General features: G+C 60.9%; 1 protein-coding gene across 5 annotated transcripts in view; it reads left to right on the top strand.

The window, feature by feature from the left end:
* Positions 1-21,000, top strand: part of TNRC18 (trinucleotide repeat containing 18) — a 52,174-nt gene that overhangs the window by 8,673 nt on the left and 22,501 nt on the right. For 2 of the 5 annotated variants that reach the window (XM_084295956.1, XM_084295955.1), the window contains exons 3-14: positions 7,168-7,293; positions 7,626-9,458; positions 11,908-12,010; positions 12,184-12,389; positions 12,585-12,731; positions 13,264-13,448; positions 14,378-14,801; positions 15,301-16,254; positions 16,824-16,996; positions 17,608-17,744; positions 18,219-18,347; positions 20,104-20,278. In XM_084295956.1, the coding sequence (XP_084152082.1) occupies positions 7,168-7,293; positions 7,626-9,458; positions 11,908-12,010; positions 12,184-12,389; positions 12,585-12,731; positions 13,264-13,448; positions 14,378-14,801; positions 15,301-16,254; positions 16,824-16,996; positions 17,608-17,744; positions 18,219-18,347; positions 20,104-20,278 (4,592 nt within the window). Of the gene's footprint in view, positions 1-7,167; positions 7,294-7,625; positions 9,459-11,907; positions 12,011-12,183; positions 12,390-12,584; positions 12,732-13,263; positions 13,449-14,377; positions 14,802-15,300; positions 16,255-16,820; positions 16,997-17,607; positions 17,745-18,218; positions 18,348-20,103; positions 20,279-21,000 lie in introns of all 5 variants that reach the window. The other 3 variants (XM_084295954.1, XM_084295953.1, XM_084295957.1) reach the window with 2 other exon arrangements.

Raw genomic sequence — 21,000 nt, 5'->3', positions numbered from 1 at the left:
TCGGAAATTCCTACTTTCATCAGATGAGCCCTCTCTGTAACTGTTCTGCGGACGGACCTTCCTTCCCTCGGCTCCAGCGATGACATTCGTGTTGGCACAAGCGTTTCAGACTTTCCCCTCCCGCCCTCCTCTGCCTCCGCGTCTTCCCTGCCTGAGCCATTGTGAATTTTATCTCACTGTGAGTTTTATCTCATTGTGAATTTTATCTTCCCTTCCCTGAATCTCGCCGTCAGCCCACGCTGCTTCCATCTTGCGGAGAACTGGAGAGCTCGGTGCCCTTCCCCGGCCAGGCTACGAGCTGTTGCAGGAGGGGGAAGGCAAAAGGTGCTCTAGGATTGTGTAAATGCTCCTCAGTTCCCCTCTAAGTGTGCGTGTGCACAGGCAGGAGACACACGCAGGGCTTCACTTGATGGAGGGCTCGGCAGGGGCTGCCTGTCCCTGCCTCGTCTCAGCCCCGTGTCGTCGGGGCCAGGTTGGAAATTTGTCAAGGGTCTAAAGGCTGTGCTTAATTTTGAATGCGGATTTGCATAATTCATCAGGAATTCAATCACACCGCCATAATATTTGCCTCTGCACTCATCTCCGCGCATCAGCGGCGGGGAGGCGCGCGGTGCTCGGGTGCAGGTCCCCCCGTGGGTGATGCTCGGGGGGGACGCGGGGCACCTGGGGAGGGCAGGAGCTGAAAAAGGGCTGAGCAGGGCAGAGGGGGCAGAGGCTGGGCTTTTGAGCCTGGTTTGCTAAGGAAAAGAGGCTTACGGGATCGTGGTCTGTCCGCGGGTGGTGTTCTTCCAGCCCAGATGCCCTCCGCCTGCTGCTGAATTTCTCCTGGGGTGGTTTTGGGGTGCTGCGGGGTCTGGGTTAGGGCGGTTTGTTGGCACTGACGGGTGCCTCGGGCTTCACCGCGTGCTTGCCCCGTCCCAGCTGCACCACATCCAAAGCGTGAAGCTGGAGTGGATCAGACCTCGTTAGCTCATCACTGCTAAACGAGAAGCTGGCGAGGTGCAGGATGCGAGCGGTCGGTGCCGGAGCTCCCCCGGCCGTCTCCATCCCGCACCGTGAGATCCTCCGGGAAGCCGTGGCCGTGGCACGGAGCTGGCAACGCCGAGTCTGGCGGCGTTGGACCAACGCTGGCTCTCCTCGGCGGCCGTTTGGGGAGATGGAAAGCCGAGGGGAGGAGAGGGCAGGTGGCATTTACCTCCCCGGCTTCTGGCGGGCGCCCCGGCGCGCGGCCGCGGGGCTGGCTCCTGCCCATCACGCAGCGGTGTTTAATTTCTCAATGGGAGGGCAGGGAGATAATGCTGCACGGTCCCATTTAACCTGCTGGTGACCTGGTCTTAAGTCATTGTGGCTGAAAATAGACTGCGTTCCCTCCAGGGCATGGCTAATGGCTCTGGGAAAGCTGGGATCTCTCTTTGAAGGCTGACTTAATTGCTGCTGGCAGGCACTCGGTGCAGGTGATGTGGGGACCGGCACCCGTGCCATCCCACAATAACCTCCCCCCACTGCGTGCCTGTAGCTCTCCTGGCTCTGGCAGCGGGTAACGAGCTCCTTTCTAACGAGCGAGGGCACGGGACGCGTGGGCGTAGCTGGGTTAATTGGGCGGGCAGGGCTCGGCGAGCCGCGGGGGCCTGCTTGTTTGCTGCTCCTGCGCCCATTTTGAGTAATTAAAAAAAAAAAAATCAGGAACGACGAAGTAAAAGGAATTGGGTTACGTTCCTGGGCTTAAGAAGGATGCTGAGCACATGCAACTGATGGATATGTGTCCTTGTCGGGAGCAGGGCCAGCCCTAGGACCCCCAGGGGACAGCTTGGACCCCAAGGATTTTTGGGCAGGTCGCTGGGAGCCCTGCTAGAGCGGGCTTCCAGCAGCCAGGTTGCTTGTTCCTGGGGATTTTGGTGAGCAATCGGGGAGTTAAATGAGTATTTTTTAATTTCCACACAGCGTCTTGCAGGACACGGAGCCGGAGAGCGCGCCGATCGCTGTGCAGATGGGAGGGCTCGGTGGGCGCCCGCGGGGCACCGGGATTAATTACTGCTCCATCACAGGGGAGGTGTCGGATGTGGCTGGGGGCGCAGGGGAGATGCTGCAGCACTCGGTGCTGGCCCGGGAGGGCTGACACTGTTGGGCTGTTCTCATGCTTTTGGGGTTGATGTGGGGCGGGTGGGACCGGCTCGGCTGTCCTCGGAGCGGCCGCAGCCGTGCCAGGCACGCAGCCTTCGGCGATGCTGCGACCTGGCGAGCGGAGAGGGACGAGCCTGCTGGTGTCTCCAGATTGAGTTGTCCTTGTAAAACAATTGGCCAGGAAATATCCCCGCCGCCAGCTCCCCATGCCCTCTCCATCCCCTGTGGGCTGAGAACACAGTGGGAGCACGGAGAGCTGCTGGGGAACGTGGGCTGAGCGGGGACGTGCCCAGCGGGATGGTTTCCATCCTGGCACGAGGGAAAGCCACCGTCCCTCTGCTAGCGGGATGCATGTCCCCAGCTGGGGACAGCCCTTTGGGGCATCCCTGAGGCTCTGACACCTCGCGTTGCGTTTGCTTGTCCAGGCAGGGGCTGAGCCTGCAAGAAGCCGGAGCGCACGAGCGCAGATCCCTCGAGTGCTCGTGGCCGCTTCTTCCCTTTTTCTTCCTCCTCCTCCTCCTCCTTTCTGGGACTCGTGAGCGCTCCCGGGTGAGCAGGAGGTGAGCTCTGGAGCTGGCCCGGCGGCAGGGAACCCCGCGTCCTGCCCCGCTGTGTACTTTGGCCGTGGTGATTCACGGCTGGAGGAGCGTGGCACGGCCGCCTGCCCGCCCGGGGCGCGCGGGCTGCCCGGGGAGCGCGTGGCGTTCCCGTGCTGACGCAGCCGCCAGCAGTAGTAAATATTGAGCAAGAGCCGCGTAAAAATAAAAACAGCCTGGACGCGGAGTCCCACGTGGAATGAAATAAAATTAAAAAGACAATAGAGGTCTGCGCCGGGCTCGGCTCTTAGGGCAGTGGTTTTTTGCAGCGTGGTGGTGGTCGGGCCGGAGAAGGCGGGGAGCACAGCCCCGTGTGTCTGCAGGGACCACCGCAGCTCTCCTGCAGAGATGGAAAGGAGTTAAATTGACTGGGCTGTTCTGGATGAGACCGGAGCCCTTCAGGGGACACGACTCGAGGCTGTAAATCCGGCCCTTAGAGCGGGTGCCAGCGGGGTAGGGGCAGATTTTGGGGGCAGAGCAGCTGCAGGGATGGGGAGCGGCTGCGCTCCGGGTGCATCTGATCCGGGGGTTTTGGTTTCAGCCCGCCGTGTCCGGGGGCTCGTATCGCTGTCGTCTCGTGTATGGCAGCGAGTCAAGGCGGCTCCGGTGCCTTGGGTGTCACTAGAGCCACCCTGGCAGCCAGGGGAGGAGGTGGCAAAGATTTACGCCGTCAGCACTCCAGGCTCACAGCTGCTGGCGAGCCGTAGGCGCGGGCACGAGGAGTGGCCACCGCCGTGCTGCGCGCCCCTGGGGCGTGGGGTGTGCCAGGGGGGGGCCCAAAAAGGTCTCCCCCGTTAAGGTGGCATTAGGGGACGGGGGTGCACGGGTGGTGGTGAGCATCGATAGCCTCTTTTGGCGTTGTGGGGACAGGCTGGCTGCTGGATCCTCGCCCTGCTTGGGTCTCTCTGTTCCCGTCCCTGCTGGGGAAAGGGGACAGCTGGGGGTGGAAGCGGTTATCCAGCTGCCTGTCCATGGGCTGCTGTCCCAGTTGGCTGCTGTGATGTGCTGTGGGCTGGACTGGGGGAGAGGTGACCGTGTTCCCGGTCAAGGGCTGCAGCTCCGAGTGGCCCGGAGAGATCCTGGTTGGCGAGGGGGCTGCGGTCTCCCTCGGATATCCAGCACTGAAAACACCCGGTGGAAATGAACCCGTGCTGCTGTGCTTCCCTTCCCTGATCCCTTACACTCTGGGTTCAAGCTGTGGGGTGAGGACTTTTTAGCTGGGGCCCCTCGGTGTCCGCAGCCCCTTGCATCACCCCAACCCGCTCCCGCTGCCTCGCGGGCTGGGGAGGAGAGGCGAGGTGCTGGCGGTTGGCAATATTTCATAAGTGGCAGAAACCCGTAACGGGCAGACGGGTGCAGGGGCTGGGGGGGGTTACTTCACCTCTTCCAGGATCTTCCGGTGCTGGGGCTGTGGTTTTTCGGGCAAAAAGGGCTCAGGCACGGGGCCCGGCTTTGGGGCGTGCTGCGGCCAGCTCCGCACGTGGCCACTTGGCCATGTAGGACATGGGGCTGTCACACAGCTGCGTCCTGCTGCCCCGCTCCCTTTGAGGGGACAGCAAAGGACCAAAGAGCCATCCACGGCCATGAGCAGAGGCTTTGCAGATGCTGCTTCTCCCTGGTGTGTTGGTGATGCCGATGCTGCCGGGTGGTTGGGAAGGTGGGGAGCAGGTACCCCATGGAGGTGCTGTCTCGGCGTTGTTCCCATTTGCTGCCCGTGGCTCTTGGCAGGTCCCCGAGCGAGCTGGCACCTCCGTGCTGGGCTGGCAGCGAGGGGACGCGGTGGAGGTGCCGTCTGGGCTGGGGTGGAGCAGTTTTCCCAGCACCAGCACACACACGTGCCGCACCAGGCATGTCGTCTGGCTCGTCCTCTGGAGCCCTGTCCGGGGGAAATGCGTGCTCAGCTCCAGCATACCCCCTCCTGCCCTGCTCTTTCACAACCCTGACTCGTCTGGCTGGGGCAGAATTTCAGGCCTGGGGACTGCCGTGAGCGGAGGGGCTGAGACGGGGGAGATCCTGCGGGTTAAAAGCTCGGGGCGATGGCTCCTGGCTGCTCTCTCCTCCCGGGGAGCTTGAGGCAAACCCCGAGCGGGCTGAGCACGTGGGGCCCGGCCGCTTCCCCCAGCGCGACCTCCAGCCTCCAGACGTTTGGCGTGCGGTTTGTGCGGTCGCTGCTATCTCCTCTCCCCATCGCATCCCCTCCCGGCGCTGACTCACCCGGCTGTACCTCTTCCCCGGGCCGCCTCGGAGAGCCGGGCGGCGCTGCAGTTGCGGCAGCCCGGCTCAAAACATCTGCCCCCGCTGAGTTCCTCTAATAACAGCCCTCCGTTGATAGCTCCTGCACGAAGCAGGTATGTTTTTGGGGGAGATGGAGGCAGGGGAAGATGCTGGGATGTGCCCGTTTTGGAGTCGGGAAGGAGGGCGCGGGCGTGCGCCCCCGCTCCGTGCCCATCCACCGCCGCAGGGGCGTGGGTGTAGAGGCAACAGGAGCTGCAAGGAGGCTTTTTCCACCTCCCCTGGCTCTTTTCCTCATGAGGGTGAGGTTTTCCAGCAGCAGGACGTGTGTTTTTGGTGTGGCGGGGACAGGGGGCACGAGCAGCGGGCTGCGGGAGCGTGTCCCAGCCTGACGGGGCACGTCCCTGGGCAGCAGGGCTCCTGCGCTGCTCCAGCAACCGCCCTGGCCCCGGGGCAGAGGGAGACGGTTGCGGTTTCCCCCTCTCCCCTCCCTTTCCCCTGGCAGCGGGCCGTGGTTGGGGTGAGCTGTGCGTTGCTCACTGCGGTAGAGTTTCTCCCCTTGGCATCGCTTTTTGGCGCGGAGATGCAAGGAGGAAGCAGCTCTTGCCCGCGGCCACCTCCTGCGAGCGCGGCTCCTCGGCACCCGGAGGAACCCTATCGCCTCCAGGACCTGCCCGGGGCAGCGGGGCAGCAGGTTTTGGGCTGTGAGAGAGTTTTGGGGCAGCCCCGGGAGCAGGAGGACTTCATGAAGGGGTGCCTCGGGGTTGCGTTTCCATTGGGTTCGTCCCCTGGAGGGATCTGGCCCCCTTTTCTCCTCCCTGGCCCTGCCGCTGGTGAGAAATCGGACGAGGCTGGGGGTTTGGGTGATGAAGCAAATCCTTGCACATGCCTGTGCCCTGTTTTCCCCACCTGCAGAGCTTTGGGATGTGCAGTGAGCCCCCGTGCTGGGATGAGGCTTCTCCCAGCCCCAGTGCCTCTACCAGGGCTCGCTAGGGGTGCCCAGCACACGGGGTTTTGGGGCTCAGCTGGTGCAAACCTGCCCCGTGCTGCACCAGATGGGTCCTGGGCATGGGAGGTGACAGAGCTGGGACGCTCCTCGGCTGTCTCCAGACCTAAGTGGGGCTGGAAATGCTCCCGTGTGAGGGTTTTGGGGTTAAAAAGGCGAGGAGTGAACGTGTGTGCGCTCACGGCGCCTTCACAGGATGAATTGGGAAGTTGTGGCTGCTGGGAGCAGGCTCTGCGTTGAGCCTCGTGGGCACAGCAGCCAGGAGGGGTTGGTGCGGGAGTGATAACACGGGAACAGGGCGAGCAGCAGGAATCGGAGCCTCCTGGAGCCCGCTGGGCTGTAGGTGCAGGTGGGCACTGTGCGGAGGTGCATGGAAGAGATTGAGGCTGCCTAAATAACGGGTAGCTTAAATATTGGGTAGCTTCACGTGCAGCTTCAGTAGGTTGAACTCCATCTCCTCGTGGGTTTTGGTGTGGTTTTGTTTTGATCCGGTTGGATAGGGGACTACTGACAAAACTCATCCTTGCCTGCTTGCTTTCAGTGGGATCGATGCATTTAGGGGGAGTTTGTGGCTAACGGGATCTGAGAGGAAGGGTGGAAGCTGGCAGAGGGCTTCAGTGGCTCCTTCGGGCTGTCCTGGTGGCTTTGATCCGGTCTTTAAACGATGGCACAGCCTGGGAACCTGCTCCTGCCTCAGCAGGTTCTCGGGGCAGAGCGCGGTGCTGGGGTGTGCACTGCGGGACGGGTGCCGTTTGGTGGCAGTGTTGCAGAAGAATTGCTGCCCGTAGCCAAGAGCTTCTTTAATTACCACTATTACCCTGATTGCCTTCACCACCACAACCCCTGCCGCTGGTTATTCACATCAGGACGCTGCTGGGGGGGCCGCTTGCAGCGGACTCAGGCTGTGCCCAGAAAGCAGCACCCTGGGCTCGCAGCGCACCGGCTGCGTGTTTGGGGTCCCTCAGAGGTGCTGCTGGGTATGGGGCGAGCTGGGGGACCCCCAAACAGGTAGCCAAAAGGGGGGAGGACCCGAGCAGTGCCCCCCATCGTGGGCTGTGCCCTGCCTGCTGTGGGGAACCGTGCGCATCCTCGCAGCCCCCGCTGCTGGTGCGTGAGGGACCGCCAGCCCCAACAGTCTGCGCTCCCGCGGGGCTCGTTCCAAGGCGGCGGGGCTGAAACATGTTTCCCTCTTCTGTTCCCGTCTTCCTGCAGGCTTCTCCCATCTGCCTAACGGGCTCTACCCGTCCTACATTCCCCTGAGCCACCTCGAGCCCCCCAGTGCCGGCAGTCCTCTGCTGGCCCAGCTGGGGCAGCACAGCCTCTTCGAGTCGCAGAAAGGTGAGTGGGGGTCCCGCCTGGTCCCGCCCCGTGGTGCTCAACATCTTTGGGATAGGGGATGTCGAGGGGAGAGCTGCACCCCCTGGGGTTATCGCCAAGGGATATTTCTTGGGTTTTAGCAATATTGAGGTCTGAAATGTGGCTGTGCCGTGCAGCAGAAGGCTCGGTGTGCAGCAGACCGGGCTGTCCCGCGTCCCACCTGAACCACATGGAGGTTCCTGGTCCTTCCCAGCCTCCTGAGTCACCGCGGAGACATCCTAAAAACCCGCTCCCTCCCAGTTTGCCGCCTCTCCCCTGTCTTTTCTAATGTGGTGTCTGCCTTTGCTCCGCAGATGGCTTCTACCTGTCCAGCCACGCGGGCCAGTCGGCTCTGCACCCGCAGCCGCCCCTCTCCAGGACGGCGGGCAGCCACACGCCGAGCACCCTGCTCCGGGAGAAGGACCTGGGGCAGCTGCACAAGAGCTCGAAAGAAAGCCTGAAGGACCCCGGCGGGAAGGAGCGGGGATGCCGGAGCGACCTCTCCCTGCCCTTCGCCAAGAAGGAGGGCAAGCCCAAGGAGGAGCCGCGGCCCCGCAGCGTGGTAGACCTCACGCAGGACACCAAACCCGATGGCGACCGCAAGGTGAGCGTGGTGGAGAAGGCGGTGAAGGTGGGCGAGCGCCTCTCGCCCTTCCTAGCCGAGCACTTGCCAAACCGGGGCGGAGGCGGCGGCGGCGGAGGAGGAGGAGGAGGCGGCGGGGAACCCAAATCCAAAAACCCGCTGCAGAGCTCGTCCCTCAGCAACTGCAACGGCGGCGGGGACCCCATGCTGAAGGTCCTGGGCGCCGAGCAGGACCGCTGTGCCAAGGACCCCGCTCGGCACGACGAGAACATGAGGCCTTCCGCGCACGCCCACGCCGAGCGGCTGAAGCGGGGCGAGCCCCTGCTGCCCTCGGTGGGGGCTTTGCACGTCTCCTGCAGCTGCCCGTCCCCGCACCCCTCGCAGCCGGGGAAGATGACGCCGGCCACCGCCTTCCCCCCGCAGCCCGTCCATTCCAGCATGTACACCATCTTCCCGCCGGCCAAGGAGCTGGGGAGGGAGCACAAAGTCATCGCCCCCACCTTCGTGCCTTCGGTGGAAGCCTACGACGAGAGGAGCGGGCCCATCCAGATCGCCTCGCAGGCCCGCGACAACAAGGCGAAGGACAAGGAGCTCGGCAAGGTGGGGGTGCTGCAGGCGCCCCCCGAGCGCTGCCTCGCCGACGCCCCCCGCCCGCTCTTGTCCCAGGACTTCTCTTGCCACGGCGACGCCAAAAGGATGGAGGCGCTGAGGGAGAAGGGCTCGGTGATCAGGGCCAACTCCATGGCGCTGAAGAGGCAGGTGGCTTCGGAGCCTTTCCTCAACCGGCCGGGGCTGGGCTCTCCGGAGAGCAGGGAGTTCCTGGCCTCCAAGGACTTGCTGAAGCCGAGTCCGGAGGCAGAGCATCGGCCCTGCGAGCGGGACCGCTTCCAGCGCTCCGGCTCCAAGGAGGCGGCCAAGGTCTACGGCACTTTGGACTCCTCTCGGCAGCACCTGGAGCACGGCGCGCTGAAGCCGCCCGAGCAGAAGTGGAAACCCTTCGAGATGGGCAACTTCGCCACCACGCAGATGGCCGTGCTGGCCGCCCAGCACAACCACGTCACCCGGGCCGAGGAGGAGGCCAAAAAGGTTTACTTGGACCCCAGCGGCTTGCCCCGCTCCTCGGTGGTGGGCTCGCGGGGCGCCGCCGACGTCCTGCACCCCCCCTCCCACGGCGAAGGCTCGGCCATGCAGAGCCTCATCAAGTACAGCGGCAGCTTCGCCAAGGAGACGGCGTCGCGGCAGAGCTGCGGCAAGAAAAGCCCCTTCGGCGGCTTGGGCAACATGAAGTTGGACTCCTCGCAGCTGGGCACCTCCAAAGTGCAGCAGCTGCTGGCGCAGCAGCCGGCCAAGCAGCTGAAGAGGGATCCCGAGAGACCCGAGAGTGCCAAATCCTTCGGGCGGGAGAGCATCAGCTCGCAGGGCGAGGTGGAGGTGAGGCATTTGCCCGTCGGCATCGCCGTGGCCGTGGCCCGGCAGAAGGACAACAGCAGCAGCAGCAGCAGCAGCAAGCTGGCGCCCAGCCTGGCGGACCGGGATCGCTCGCTGTCCCTCAGCAGCATCAAAGGTGGGTTCCCCAAACCCATCCTGGGGCTCTTAGCACGGATCTGCGGGTGGGTAGAGCAGCCCCAGCGCAGGTTGTGTGGTGTGAGCTGAGCTGGGCATCCTCAGCTCCCTGTGCCTCCTGTTCCCAGCCAAGTTTTGGTGGTAAATCACGGCCAAGCGGGGCTCCCCGTGTTGGTCCTGTCCCCGTCCTTGGGCTGTGGTTGAGGCTGCACCGTCCCTGCTCCAGTGGCACTGGTGTGAGTCTGCCCCGTGCACTTTGGCTCCTCCGTGGACCACCAGCTGCAGCCCAGAGCTTCACGAGGCTGTGGCGAAGCCAAGCTGGGTCCTGTCGGCATCCCGCCCGCCCCGCTGTCCCTGCCTTCCCATTTTTCCCCCGTAACCTTCCCCATTTTTCTCTTTCGCCCCCCTCTCCGCGTTCCCATCGCCTCCCGGCACCCTCGAGAGCCGCCGGGGGACGTGGTGGGGCAGCACAGGGAGCTGTTTGTTCAGCCCTCGCATCGCCCAGCCCCTCCCGGCTTGCCTTAAACGTAATTTACCGAGCCCGGACTAAAAGGGCTGCAAACAAGGGCTGGATTCTGGCAGGCCCTCGGGCGTGTTGCTAAGGGACGCAGTTGGCTTTCAGACAGAACACAAGCCTGCTTTTCTCCTCCTCTCGCCCCCCAAAAGCTGTCCATCCCCCCCCCCAGCTTTGTGTGCCGGGAGATATTCATCTAATAACATCAGCTTGCTCGCGCTGAGTGGACGGTGCTTGAATGTTTAGACCTTTTAAGAAGCAGAAAGCGGGCTTTAGCGGGCTAATCTGTAGTATTTGGCAAGTAAAATGCAAGTATTTAGCGCCGGGCATCGGTCGTCAGGGAGACGGGCCCGAGCCTTTCCCCTGTGCAGCAGGGATTGAATTTTTCTCTGCGTCACGGTGGTGGGGACAGAGCCATCATTCAGCGCCGGGACAATCGGCGGTCTGTAGGGAAACGGGCCCGTCCCGCTGGCGGGGCTGTGGCTGGGGAGGAGCTGCACGAAGAAGAAAGGGTGTGCGTGCACGGGGGGGGTGAGGACAGGGCCATAAAACCGCCTGGAGACGGCTGCTGACCCTCTTTGGGATGGAGAGGTGTGTGCCGGTGTGCAAAGCATCTTCCCTTTCTGCCTGAAGCCCGTGGCAGGAGCCTGGGGAGAGGATGCTGGGCGAGATGCTGTCTCGTTCCTGGATTCCTTCTGACAGTGAAAGCTGAGGGAATCGGAGGCTTGACAGCAAAAAAAAAAAACAACAAAACCCAAAACGTGGGCTGTCCAGGTTTGTGGGAATACCCAGTGGAGCCCTCCTTTAAAAGGCTGCCTGTCAGCAGAGCGGGCTGGATGTTACGGGAGGCTGGCTCCTGTGCCAAACCTCAGCCAGACGCCAGAGCCGGGGGCCAGGGTGCAGCCGTGCGAGGCCGCCGAGCCCTGCAGGGTGCAGAGCATCTTCCAGGCAGGAGATGTGCTGGCAGGGAGCACCCAGAGCCGTGGGGAAGCAAGCACCTTCCTCCTGGACCCACTGATGGCCCTTTAGACCGTCTGGCAGCTCGCTGCAAGCAGGGCTGGGATTTAGGGGTCACCAACAGACAGGGAAATGTGGAAGAAATGTGTGTACAAGAGAGCAGCTGGGGAAAAGGAAGCCTAAAATCAGGCAGCTGGAGACCTTGGCTGAAATGAGAGGGTCCACAGTACCTGCTCCGAGCAGGGCCAGCAAAAAGCAGCTGAGGGTGTGCTTCTTCCTCCCCTCGCAGGCACAGCTGCTGCCCTGCCAGGCTGTGTTTTAGGATTCTGGACGAGCCGTTGCTCCAGACAAACACCCAGCCCCTTCTTTGGACTCCTGCCCTCATCTGCCATCTGTGCCCCTGCCTCACCGGCCCCTTTCCTGTTGTGTGGTGTGGGAGGGGGGATGCAGGTGCCCGCTCCGGGGTTGGATTGCAGCACCCAGCCCTGAGAAAAACCATGTTTTTCTCAGCATCTGTCACGTTATTGCTGCTTTTTGCAGAGGGACAGGGCTTTGGAGCACACCCAGGCTGGTTTAGAGGAGCAGAAGGAGCCTCTCAGAGGCGCAGCTCACATCCCTGCCCCGTGAGATGTGCTCAGCCTGACCGTGTGGTTTGGTGCAGGGATTTAGCCGGGCCTGTGCCCTTCTGAGATGGGAAATCCACCACCGTCCTTTGGCAAAAATGGTCCTGTTGGTCCTGCTGCTCCCAGGCTGGAGGCTCTCCTGTCCTGGGAGAGCGGCCAGAAGTGGTGAGTCGGTCCCTGGATGGCTTGAAAAATACCAACCTTGAGCCGGGTGCTCCCAGGAACCCCTTTTATGAGAGCATCTTGGTCACGTAGGCAGCCCTGCCATGTCTCTGGGGTTTGAACCTGGTAGTTTTGAGGAGAGAGAGCTTGTCCTGCTCTGCTGCTCGCCTCTGATGGCTCTGGCTGTCTCCTAGGGCACGGACGCTCGGAAGACGACTGCGGGGACGAGAGGAGCCGCCACCGGGACAGCCACCTCCTGGCAGGGCGGCTGGAGCGGGATCAGGAGAAGCTGCTCAGGTGAGGCTCAGAGGGCAGCGGGGTCTCCATCCGTGGCTACCACAAGCCACATTTGGGATCACGCTTGTTTTACAAGCTGGCCCCGTCCCCCTGTGCTCCCCCTGTGCTCCCCCAGTGCCCCGTAGCACTCAGCGCCTTCCTTTCCTTCTCCCTCTTGCCTCCCCCGTGACCAGAGAGAGCAAGGAGCTGGCGGATTTCGCCCGGATTCATCCCTCCGGCTGCGCCACCAACGGTTTGAACTCCAACCTGATGGTGACGGGAGGCCCGGCCCTGGCGGGCTCGGGGCGCTGGTCTGCAGACCCCGCTTCTCACCTGGCCGCGCACCCCTGGCTCCCCAGGACGGGGAGCCCCTCCATGTGGCTGGCCGGCCACCCCTACGGTGAGTGCCCTGGAGGCAACAGCACATCCACGGGGTGCCCACACCGCTGTGATCCACTGCCAGGTATCTCAGAGCGCCCGGTGAGGCTGCTCATTGATGGCAGGGGGTAGGGAAGGGGGTGTTGTGGAGCTGTCGGGTGGTGGGTGGGAGCTGCCCGTGTCCCTGGAGCTGTGACCGTGCTGTTCCTTCTTCCAGGACTCGGCCACCCTTCCCTGCACCAGGGCATGACTCCAGGCTTCCCCCCTGCCATGGGGGGGGCCCTCCCTTCTGCCTACCAGTTTGCCAGAGACCCGCAGTCGGGGCAGCTTGTCGTGATCCCCAGCGAGCACTTACCGCACTTCGGTGAGTCCCGAGGAGGGGAGGAGGCTTTGGAGGTGGCTGGATGGGAGCGTGCGTACCCATGGGGACCAGCAGCTGCAGCTCTCGGGTGGGTGTGAAGCAGCTTCTTGTTGGGTGCGTTTTGGAGGTGGAAATGTGTTGTCTTCTGCGCTGGCTTCTCATCGTGCGGAGGACCTCGTGGGGTTTGGCTCTTCGGTTAGGAGAATCTGCTCTCGGGGTCAGGCAGGAACGGGCAAACCAAGGCTGCCTAGAATCGTAGAAAGAAATAGAGAGCAAAGCAAGAGAACAAATAAAGAGCAAAGCAAGTCGGAGACCCTCAGGACCTACACGTCAGTGGGAGTGGGGCTGCAGAGAGCAAGACAGCACGCCTTTCCCTTTGCATTTCTGGTTGTGTTTTTGCATAGCTGGATGTCCGGCATCCCCACACCGTGCGGTTGGGGTAGATCCACTTCCCCTGAGCAGCCCTGAATCCTCTCACCCTCTGTCCACCCCTGTCCTCGCGCCTCTTTGACCGTGCCTCTGCTCATTTCCCCAGCGGAGCTGATGGACCGGGCGCCCCCGCTGTGGCCCGCCATGTACCCCCCGACCCGGAGCTCCCTGCAGCACGCTCACCAGCTCCAGCTGCTCTCCCACCAGCAGCTGCTGCGGCAGCACGAGCTCTACATCCTGCAGCAGCAAGCGGCCCACGCCATGGAGCTACAGAGGAGCGCCCAGCTCGTGGTACGTCCTCGGGAGCTTCCAGCTTGGAGGTGGAAGAGCCTCGAGTTGGGGGTTTTTTGGGGGGAGAGCACAGCCCCGCGGGTGTTGTGGGGGTGTTTTAAGGGCAGGGGTGTGCTGAGAAATGCAGTGCTGGTCCCCAGGAGCTGCGGTGTTTAGTGCAGCACGCAGAGGTGGGGTGGTGTTAAAGGGGTTTGGCGTCAAGCCCTGGAGCAGCGGTGGCAGGAGAGCACGTGGCTTTTATTCCATCCTTGGGATTGTCTCTGATTTGGGTGGTTTCAGCCCTGGTTCCCTCCAAACAAGCCTCCCGTGGTGGCTCAGAGAAGCAGCTGCGATGCTGGCAGTGATCTGGGTGCTGGAGCCAGCTCCCACCCACCCGGCAGTTTTGGCAGCGGGGAGGTTTCCTTGGGGTGTGTTTTGCACCCAGTTAATTTTTTGTAGTGGTCGTCTGGTTCTCGGCCTTCGTTTCACGTGTGTGCTCGCCAGTCTGGAGGCTTAGAAATAGAAACCACTTCTTCCTGGTTGTGATTGAAAGCTGAGACACCCTTCACGTGGCTCCGGGAGCTGGGGCTTCATAAAAAAAACCACTATTACAGACCCCACAATGAGTCCCAGAGCAATCTACATCTGTTCCTGCAGATGCATCCTAGCAGAGCGTCGTTCAGGTGCTTCAGGAGACCTGTCCTGGCTCTGAACACTTGAATTCTTCTCGTCCTGGCACTTAGGAAGTGCTGGTTTGAGATCAGTGCTCCATCAGATTGGCCTTGTGGTGTCACAGTCAGGAGTGTGTCGCAGTCAGGAGTGTGTTTTTCGATAGGATGAGGTCTATTTTCGATAGGATGAGGTCTGGGCCTCGTTGGGCGCTGGGTCTGCGCCGCTTCCCAGGAGCAGGCGGAGATGCCATGCTGAGTTGTGCTCTGCTCTGGTCGCAGGAGAGGTTGAAGGCAAGCGAGCAGCGAGCGGACATGGAGGAGAAGGTGACGAAGCGGAGCCTGGACAGTGCCAAATCGGGCCTTCCCTCCTCTGCCCCGGGCCTGGTGCACCGAAAACCTCCCGTGCTGTCTCCCAGCGCCTCCACGTCCTACAGCAAGGCTGTGAGTCCACCTCCCCTCTCGCCCAGGGCCTCACCCGTGTCTGTGCTCAAAGCTGAGGTGATCCAAAAGATGGAGGAGCCACCTTCGCAGCCAGCCTACTCCTACCCCGCCACCCCCAGCTCCCATCCTGCCAGCCCGCCCCCCGCCTCTCCGCCCCCTGCCCCTGCCATCCCTCCAAAGGAAGAGGCGCCCGAGACGGTGGAGAAGAAAGACCTGGAGCTGGAAAAAGAGGCTGCCGGTCCGTTCCAGGCCTTGTTCCCAGGTAAGAGAGCCCTGCTTTGGCAGAGTCCCGGTGTCTTTGTGCCTGCCTCCCTTTTTCTCCTCGGCTCTTTCCTGCTTCCACCCTTTCCCCCTAGAGAAAACCACGGCGCTCCTCTCTGAGATGCAAGAGGCAAGGACCGGGGTGCTGTGAGGGGCTGGGATCGATGCTGGGGTTGTAGGGGCACCTGGTGCTGAGGGCTCTCTTCTTCCCTTGGGTCGAGCCTGGGTTGGTTCCTCCAGAGCTGAGGTCTCCGTGGGGGTAGGATGCGGGGTCCAGTTGCAGGAGGGTGCTGGGGAGGTGGAGAAGGGATGTTTGGGGGCTCCTGCCCGAGGCAGAGGGTGGCATCGTGGCCAGGAGAGAGGTGCCCCAGCAGCCACCCTGTGAAAAAGGAATCGATGAGAGTTGATGGAAGCAAAGGGAACCCCTCTCTGTGCCTTAGTGAGAGAGGGGGCTGCCTGGGAGACCTGGACGTTCACACATCCCTTCTGCTGTCTTGTAGAGATCCCCCCGGGATACCCATTCCAGTCCCTGCCTCCCTCCTTCGGAAGACACTACCCCTACCTCCTCCAGCCCACCGCCGCGTCCGATGCGGACGGCCTGGCTCCTGACGTCCCGCTGCCTGCCGAGGGCTCCGAGCACATGGAGCTTTCCCCCGAGGTCAAACCCATCCACCTGTCTCCGTCCAAAATGCTAGAACCCATCCAGGCGGCGGCCGAAGAGGAGTCCTTGGAGGAGCGGGTGAAATCGGAGGTGCAGATGGAGGAAAGCCAGGAAGGCATCTGCGAGCAGGACATGGGGGCTCTGAACATCGCCGCCGCCTCCGCCGCCGCCGTCCCGGTGCAGAACGTGGACAACTGCAACCTCCTCCTGCATCAAGGCGAGGCCCTGGGTGCTATGGAGCAGGACCAGGAGGATCTCCAGAGCTGCCCGCCTCCTTACCAGGTCGTGGCCTGCCCCGCGGAAGCAGAGGCTCCGGCGGAGACGGGGAGCGGGGCAGAAAGCTGCTCCGTGCACATGGACTACGACGGCTCGCTCGTGCACGCGGAGACCGAGCCGCCCCAGATGGACTTGACGCCGCAGCGGGAGGAAGCCTCTGTAGCCATGGATCTGCAGGGCGCCGACGTGCCCCGCGGCAGGGAGTTCCCCAGCCTGCCCCCCGAGGAAGGGGAGCAGGGGCCGGAGATCCCACCCTACACGGACGAGGCGATCTCGTGCCAAATGCCGGCTCTGGACATCAAGCCGGGCGACCCGCTGGCTGGGATGAACGCTCTGGTGGCCGCCACGGAAATGCCGCAGGCTTGTTCCTTGCTGCCCGCTGCCAGCGTCGCCCCGTCCCAGGTGAAGCTGGAGGTGTTACCTGAGCAGGCCTTGGAGCACTCCTTCCTGCAGGGGATCACTCTGCTGAGCGAAATCGCCGAGATGGAGCTGGAGAAACGCAAGCAAGAAATGCAGAGTAAGTGGTGGGAGCGCCGTCCGGCCGTGGGGTGTCCCTTGCACCCTCGGCCACGCAGCAAGGAGCGATGCCCCCAAATTCTGGCGCTTTGGAGGGAGTCGGAATCAGGTTTTTGGTGCAGTGGGCCGAGGTGCACGCGGCTTCTGGACTGCCGTCCCCTCCCAAAGGCCCTCTCCGTGTCTAGACAGCTCGCGGTATGCGGAGCGGAAAGGGAGCCCCACTTGCTCGGAGCCGCCAGGGTAACACCCTGCTGGCAGGCACCGAGGCTGCAGGCTGTCGGGGTTTGGCACGGGAGGCCCCAGTAGCTGGAGATGATGCTTTCCAAGAGCTTGGCAGGTCCTGGAAAGATCTCACCTTCCAGTAACTTCCTGAGGCCAGGCGTGGTGGGAGCTGCCAGTTGCGCTATGGCTGGGCACAACGGGAGGTCTCAAGTAGGGGTTGGGGGCATCAGGGAGGCTCTGTGAGCTGCCACGGCCCAAAAAGAGGGGCATCAGCCTCTCCTTGTGGGGCTGCTGTTGCAGGATGAACCTCTGTAGCTTTTATTTTTTCCCCCCTATCCCTCCCAGCAGGTCCAGAGAGTTTCCCTGTCCGGCCAACGCTGGAGAGTTTGCTGGCTGCCAGCACCCACATGCTCATGGAAGTACTTTCCACCCCCTTCATGGAAAGTCTGAAAACCATCCGGCTGCCTCGAGAGCTGAATCCCAACAAAAAATACAGCTGGATGCAGAAGAAAGATGAGCCCGTAAGTAGCTCGTGGCGCGGCTCAGCCCGAAAAGCCACAGCCCGCGTCGCCCGTGTGCATCCGGCAAAGTTTGCCGGCGCTTCCCTCCGCGCTGGGAGCCGAGCAGGAGGCAGGGAGCTGCCATCCAGCCTCCTCCCTCGTTTGTAAATCCCCACCACTGATCTCAGCAGGCCTCTCTGCAGCCCCAGAAGGGGTGTCTGTAACACAGAGCCAGCAGGAGCTCCTATCTTAGCGCCTTGGCAGCGGGGGCAAAGCAGAGAGAGTGGCAGCAGGGATTTTTTTTTTTCCTTTCTTTTTCTTTCCCGATTCTTCCCCATGGGAGAGGCTGCCAAATTCTTTTGTGCCCAGCGAGTAAATGTTCCAAAATGGAGTATTTTGATAAATAAGGGAGAAGACACTCCATGGGTGTAGTTTATTCTGGAGGCTGCTTCCCAGGGTTGCTGTCCCGCAGAGCTCTTAGCATCCCATGCACAAGCCCCAGAGCATCTCGGCTTGGCTGGTTTTGCTCCGGTCCAGCTCTAGGGTGGGGGGCGAGGGTGCTGGAAGCACGGAGGGTTTTGCAGATCTTGGCCACTGCTGGTCACGCCCTGACCTTCTCCTCCCCACCCCAGATGTACTCCATCAAATCGGCCATCGAGAACATGGACGCGATGGAGCTGGACTACAGGATGAGGCTGGCGGAGCTGCAGCGGCGCTACAAGGAGAAGCAGCGGGAGCTGGTCAAGCTGCAGCGGCGCCGGGACTCCGAGTAAGTGGCAGGCTGCTCACCCCGTCTTTTTTTTTCCAGCTGGGCACTTGCACTGCCCCTTGGTGCCGGAGAGAAATCAGCCCTCCATCCCTCCATTTCCTCTCCTCGCGGTACGGCTCGCCAGGGCTTTGCACAACACACTCCTAGGCTATGTGGCACAGCAGCCTGAGCACTGGTGAATGCAGCTGGGAGACCATGTTAGAGACAACCTTGGCTTCAGCAGCTCAGTTTAGCAGTTCGGTGACAGGCGAAGGTTCTGGGTTGGCTCCCGTTCTCGCTTGCTTTCATTTTTTTTTCCCCTTTTTCTTCCTTTTTTTTTTTTTTTTGGATTTATTTGCTTTATTTTTTTTCTCTCGTTTGTTTTGCTTTTTTGGTTGCAAAATTTGATTTCTTTTTTTTTTTTTCCCCTTTGCTTTTTGTTTCTTTTTTCCGTTGTTGCCTTGGTTAACAGTGAAGCGTGTGGTTTTTTTAAAGGGAAAAGCATGACGAGAAAAGTAGAAGCTTGGCGAGAAGAGGCCCTGGAAGGCCCAGGAAGAGGAAACTTGGATCAAGCGCTCTGTCGCCCATTAAGGAGAGAGGGAAGAGTGACAGCAAGAGTGGAAAGTAAGGCTGGAAATTGGGGAAGCCGGGAAAATGGCAGGGTCGCTGCACAGGGTCGCACTTGGGGAGAGCATCTCGGACGCTAGTGGGGGCGATGTGTCGGCAGGCTGGCTGCTGGCAGCAGCGGTGGGAGCACGGTGCTGGCCTCCTCCTCGCGGCCGTGGTGCTGGGCGCAGGCAGGGCAGGCAGAGCAGGGCGGTGCTGAGATAACGGAGCAGCCTGCGAGGTGAGCTCTTGGTGATGGGGAAGCGTCCTCGTGTGCTGTCGGGAGAGCAGGAGCCGCAGGGCTCGTTGCAGAGAGGCTGGTGTCAAAAAAAAAAAAAAAAAAAAAAATGGAAGGACAGGGCTAGGTTAGCTGCTTCCTCGGGCCTTGCTGCTGCGTTTCTTCTGTCTTCATCTCCTGTGCCTTCCATCAGTGGGAGTTGGTTTGGCCTGACCTCTTCACTTTTCGATGGTCTGGATTGTTCTCTCTCCTGCTTTTTTTCTCTTTTTGCAAGTCCAGCTGCTCTTGTTTGGATGTGTGGCTCACACCACCGCTGGCCATCCAGCCACCCGTCGATGGCCAAGCCTCTCCAAAGGGAAGGCACCTCCGAGCTGCCTCCGTGGGTGCTCTGTATTTTTGCAAACATCCTTTCAAGGCTGCAAATTAGCCTCAGGTGCCCAGCTCCCACTGACCACGTGCCTTTGAAGATCTGTTCCTCTCGGTGGCTCTGTATTTTGCTCCTCTTCTTCGGAGGTGCCCGGAGGTGGCTGGAGTCGTGCGTGTGTGCGTGCGTGAGCGTGTTGTGTGCGCCCGTCCCCACGCTGCTTGGAGAGACCTGGCGTGGGAGGTGAAAATGCACTTTCAGCCAGTGTCCAGGGCCTGAGGTGTTGGTTTTGGTGTCTGCAGTGGTCAGCAGGGAGGACAGAGGGGAGGGGAGATGGCTGGAAGCTGAGGAGGCTGTGTTGACGTGGGCAGCAGGCTTAGCGTGAAGGAGGCGGCGTGAGGGAGCTGTTAATGGAGGCTTGGTAGAGGTCTTGAGGTGTTGAGGGATCTCTCCATCCATCACATCGCTTCTGGAGACAGCTGGGGAGCAGTGAAAGACGTGCTTCTAGTCTCACCTACATAATTTTTTTATTTTTTTTTTTATTTTTATTATTTATTTATCCTCTCCTTTCCTCCCTCAAATCCTGGAGAGACCAAAAACACACACCGTAAACGCCTCTCACACTGGGGCCGGGCTTGTAAAGTGGATTGCCTGCCCTCTGAGCAGGTCGGTCCTCAGGGTGCCCTTGTCCCTGCGTGGTGGTTCTTTCCCATCTCCTTGCTCGTACCCGAGCAGCCTGGTGCCCAGGCGGTGCAGCACCTCCCTGGGCAGCTCTGCACCTACGGAGTCTGTGAAAACAGAGGTGGGAAAAGGCCTACGGGCCAGCTCAGCTGTCCAGCCTTCCCTCTGCTGATCTGTACCAAATTGGGCACTTTTCGGTGGCTGTTACTCCAGACACTTCCTTTCAGGATCTTGCAGATCTCTGATTTCAGGCCCCTCATCTGTGCTGGTGGCCAGGAGTGTGCGAGGAGGGCTCCTTGGCTCTTCTCTTTGGTGGAAAACAAGAGGCAGGCCCTCACTTTGTCCAAACTGCTGTCACTTCACAGTGGATTTGGCTCCCGTTGAGGATCCCTGCTCTCCTAGGAGACATTTAACCTCACTTTTGAGCTTGGAGGGGATCACAGGGAGGAAAGCCCCCCCCCACCTTGACCCATCCTGTGCTTGGCTTGCAGACTGAGCAAGTCCTTGTTGCTCTCCGAAGACTCTGAGACTGGCGAGGGCATGAAGAAGAGGCACAAGGGGGCCCTCCCAGAGGAGGACGAGGATGTGGAGAGCAGCAGTGGCAAGATGAAAGGAAGGAATCAGAGCTGGGAAGAGCACGATGTGGCTCCCAGCTTCTCAAACGAGGTCAGTGCCCTCATGGGGAATGCAGAGCCACGGGCCAAAAGCAGCTCTTTCCCATTTTGCCATCGTTGGCTTGCGCTGAATAACTCCTCCTGATGTTACAGCATCTGCTCTCAATTCACCTGTGTTCAGATGCTCCTCAAGGGAGGGCTTTCTGCAGTGGAGGGGTGTTCACAAAAGCTAGCGTTGGCGTATGGAGGCTGGGCAGGTCTGGTAATAGGTAAAAGCGAGCACCTTTGAGCCAGCCAGAGCATTGCAGTGTTGCACTGAATCCAGAGCAGCGTTTGCCTTACTCCTCTGGCTGTCGAGGCAGCAGTGGGGGACAGATTTTCTGAGCAAGGGAGTGCGAGCTTGCTATTTTAAATGCAGGCTCTTCTTCTGCTCCTATTGAAGCAGTGATGTATTTACTGGAGCTTTAAGCTGCTGATGAAATCCAAAATGCGTGCAGGCAAAGTACTGAGTTACAGCTGCTGTTATCTCGCTGTAGCATGTGTAAAGTAAATTTACTTTTTTTTCAAGGAGCAAGAAAATATGGAATGGGTGTTAACAGCCCTGGCTGTAATGCAGGGGTGCTGATATTCTTGCTGAGAGGTATTTGGGTCTTCTTGGCATCCCTGCCACTGCAGCTGGTTACTTACATGGAAATCTGTATTTGGCTGGAATTTGGGGTAAAGAAGATTTTTAATCCTTTAGAGAAAAGCTTATAAAACCAACCCAAATAAATC

This window comes from Netta rufina (assembly GCF_964035555.1).
Source record: "Netta rufina genome assembly, chromosome: 15".
Lineage (NCBI taxonomy): Eukaryota > Metazoa > Chordata > Aves > Anseriformes > Anatidae > Netta > Netta rufina.
This window is presented reverse-complemented; position numbering and strand designations above follow the sequence as displayed.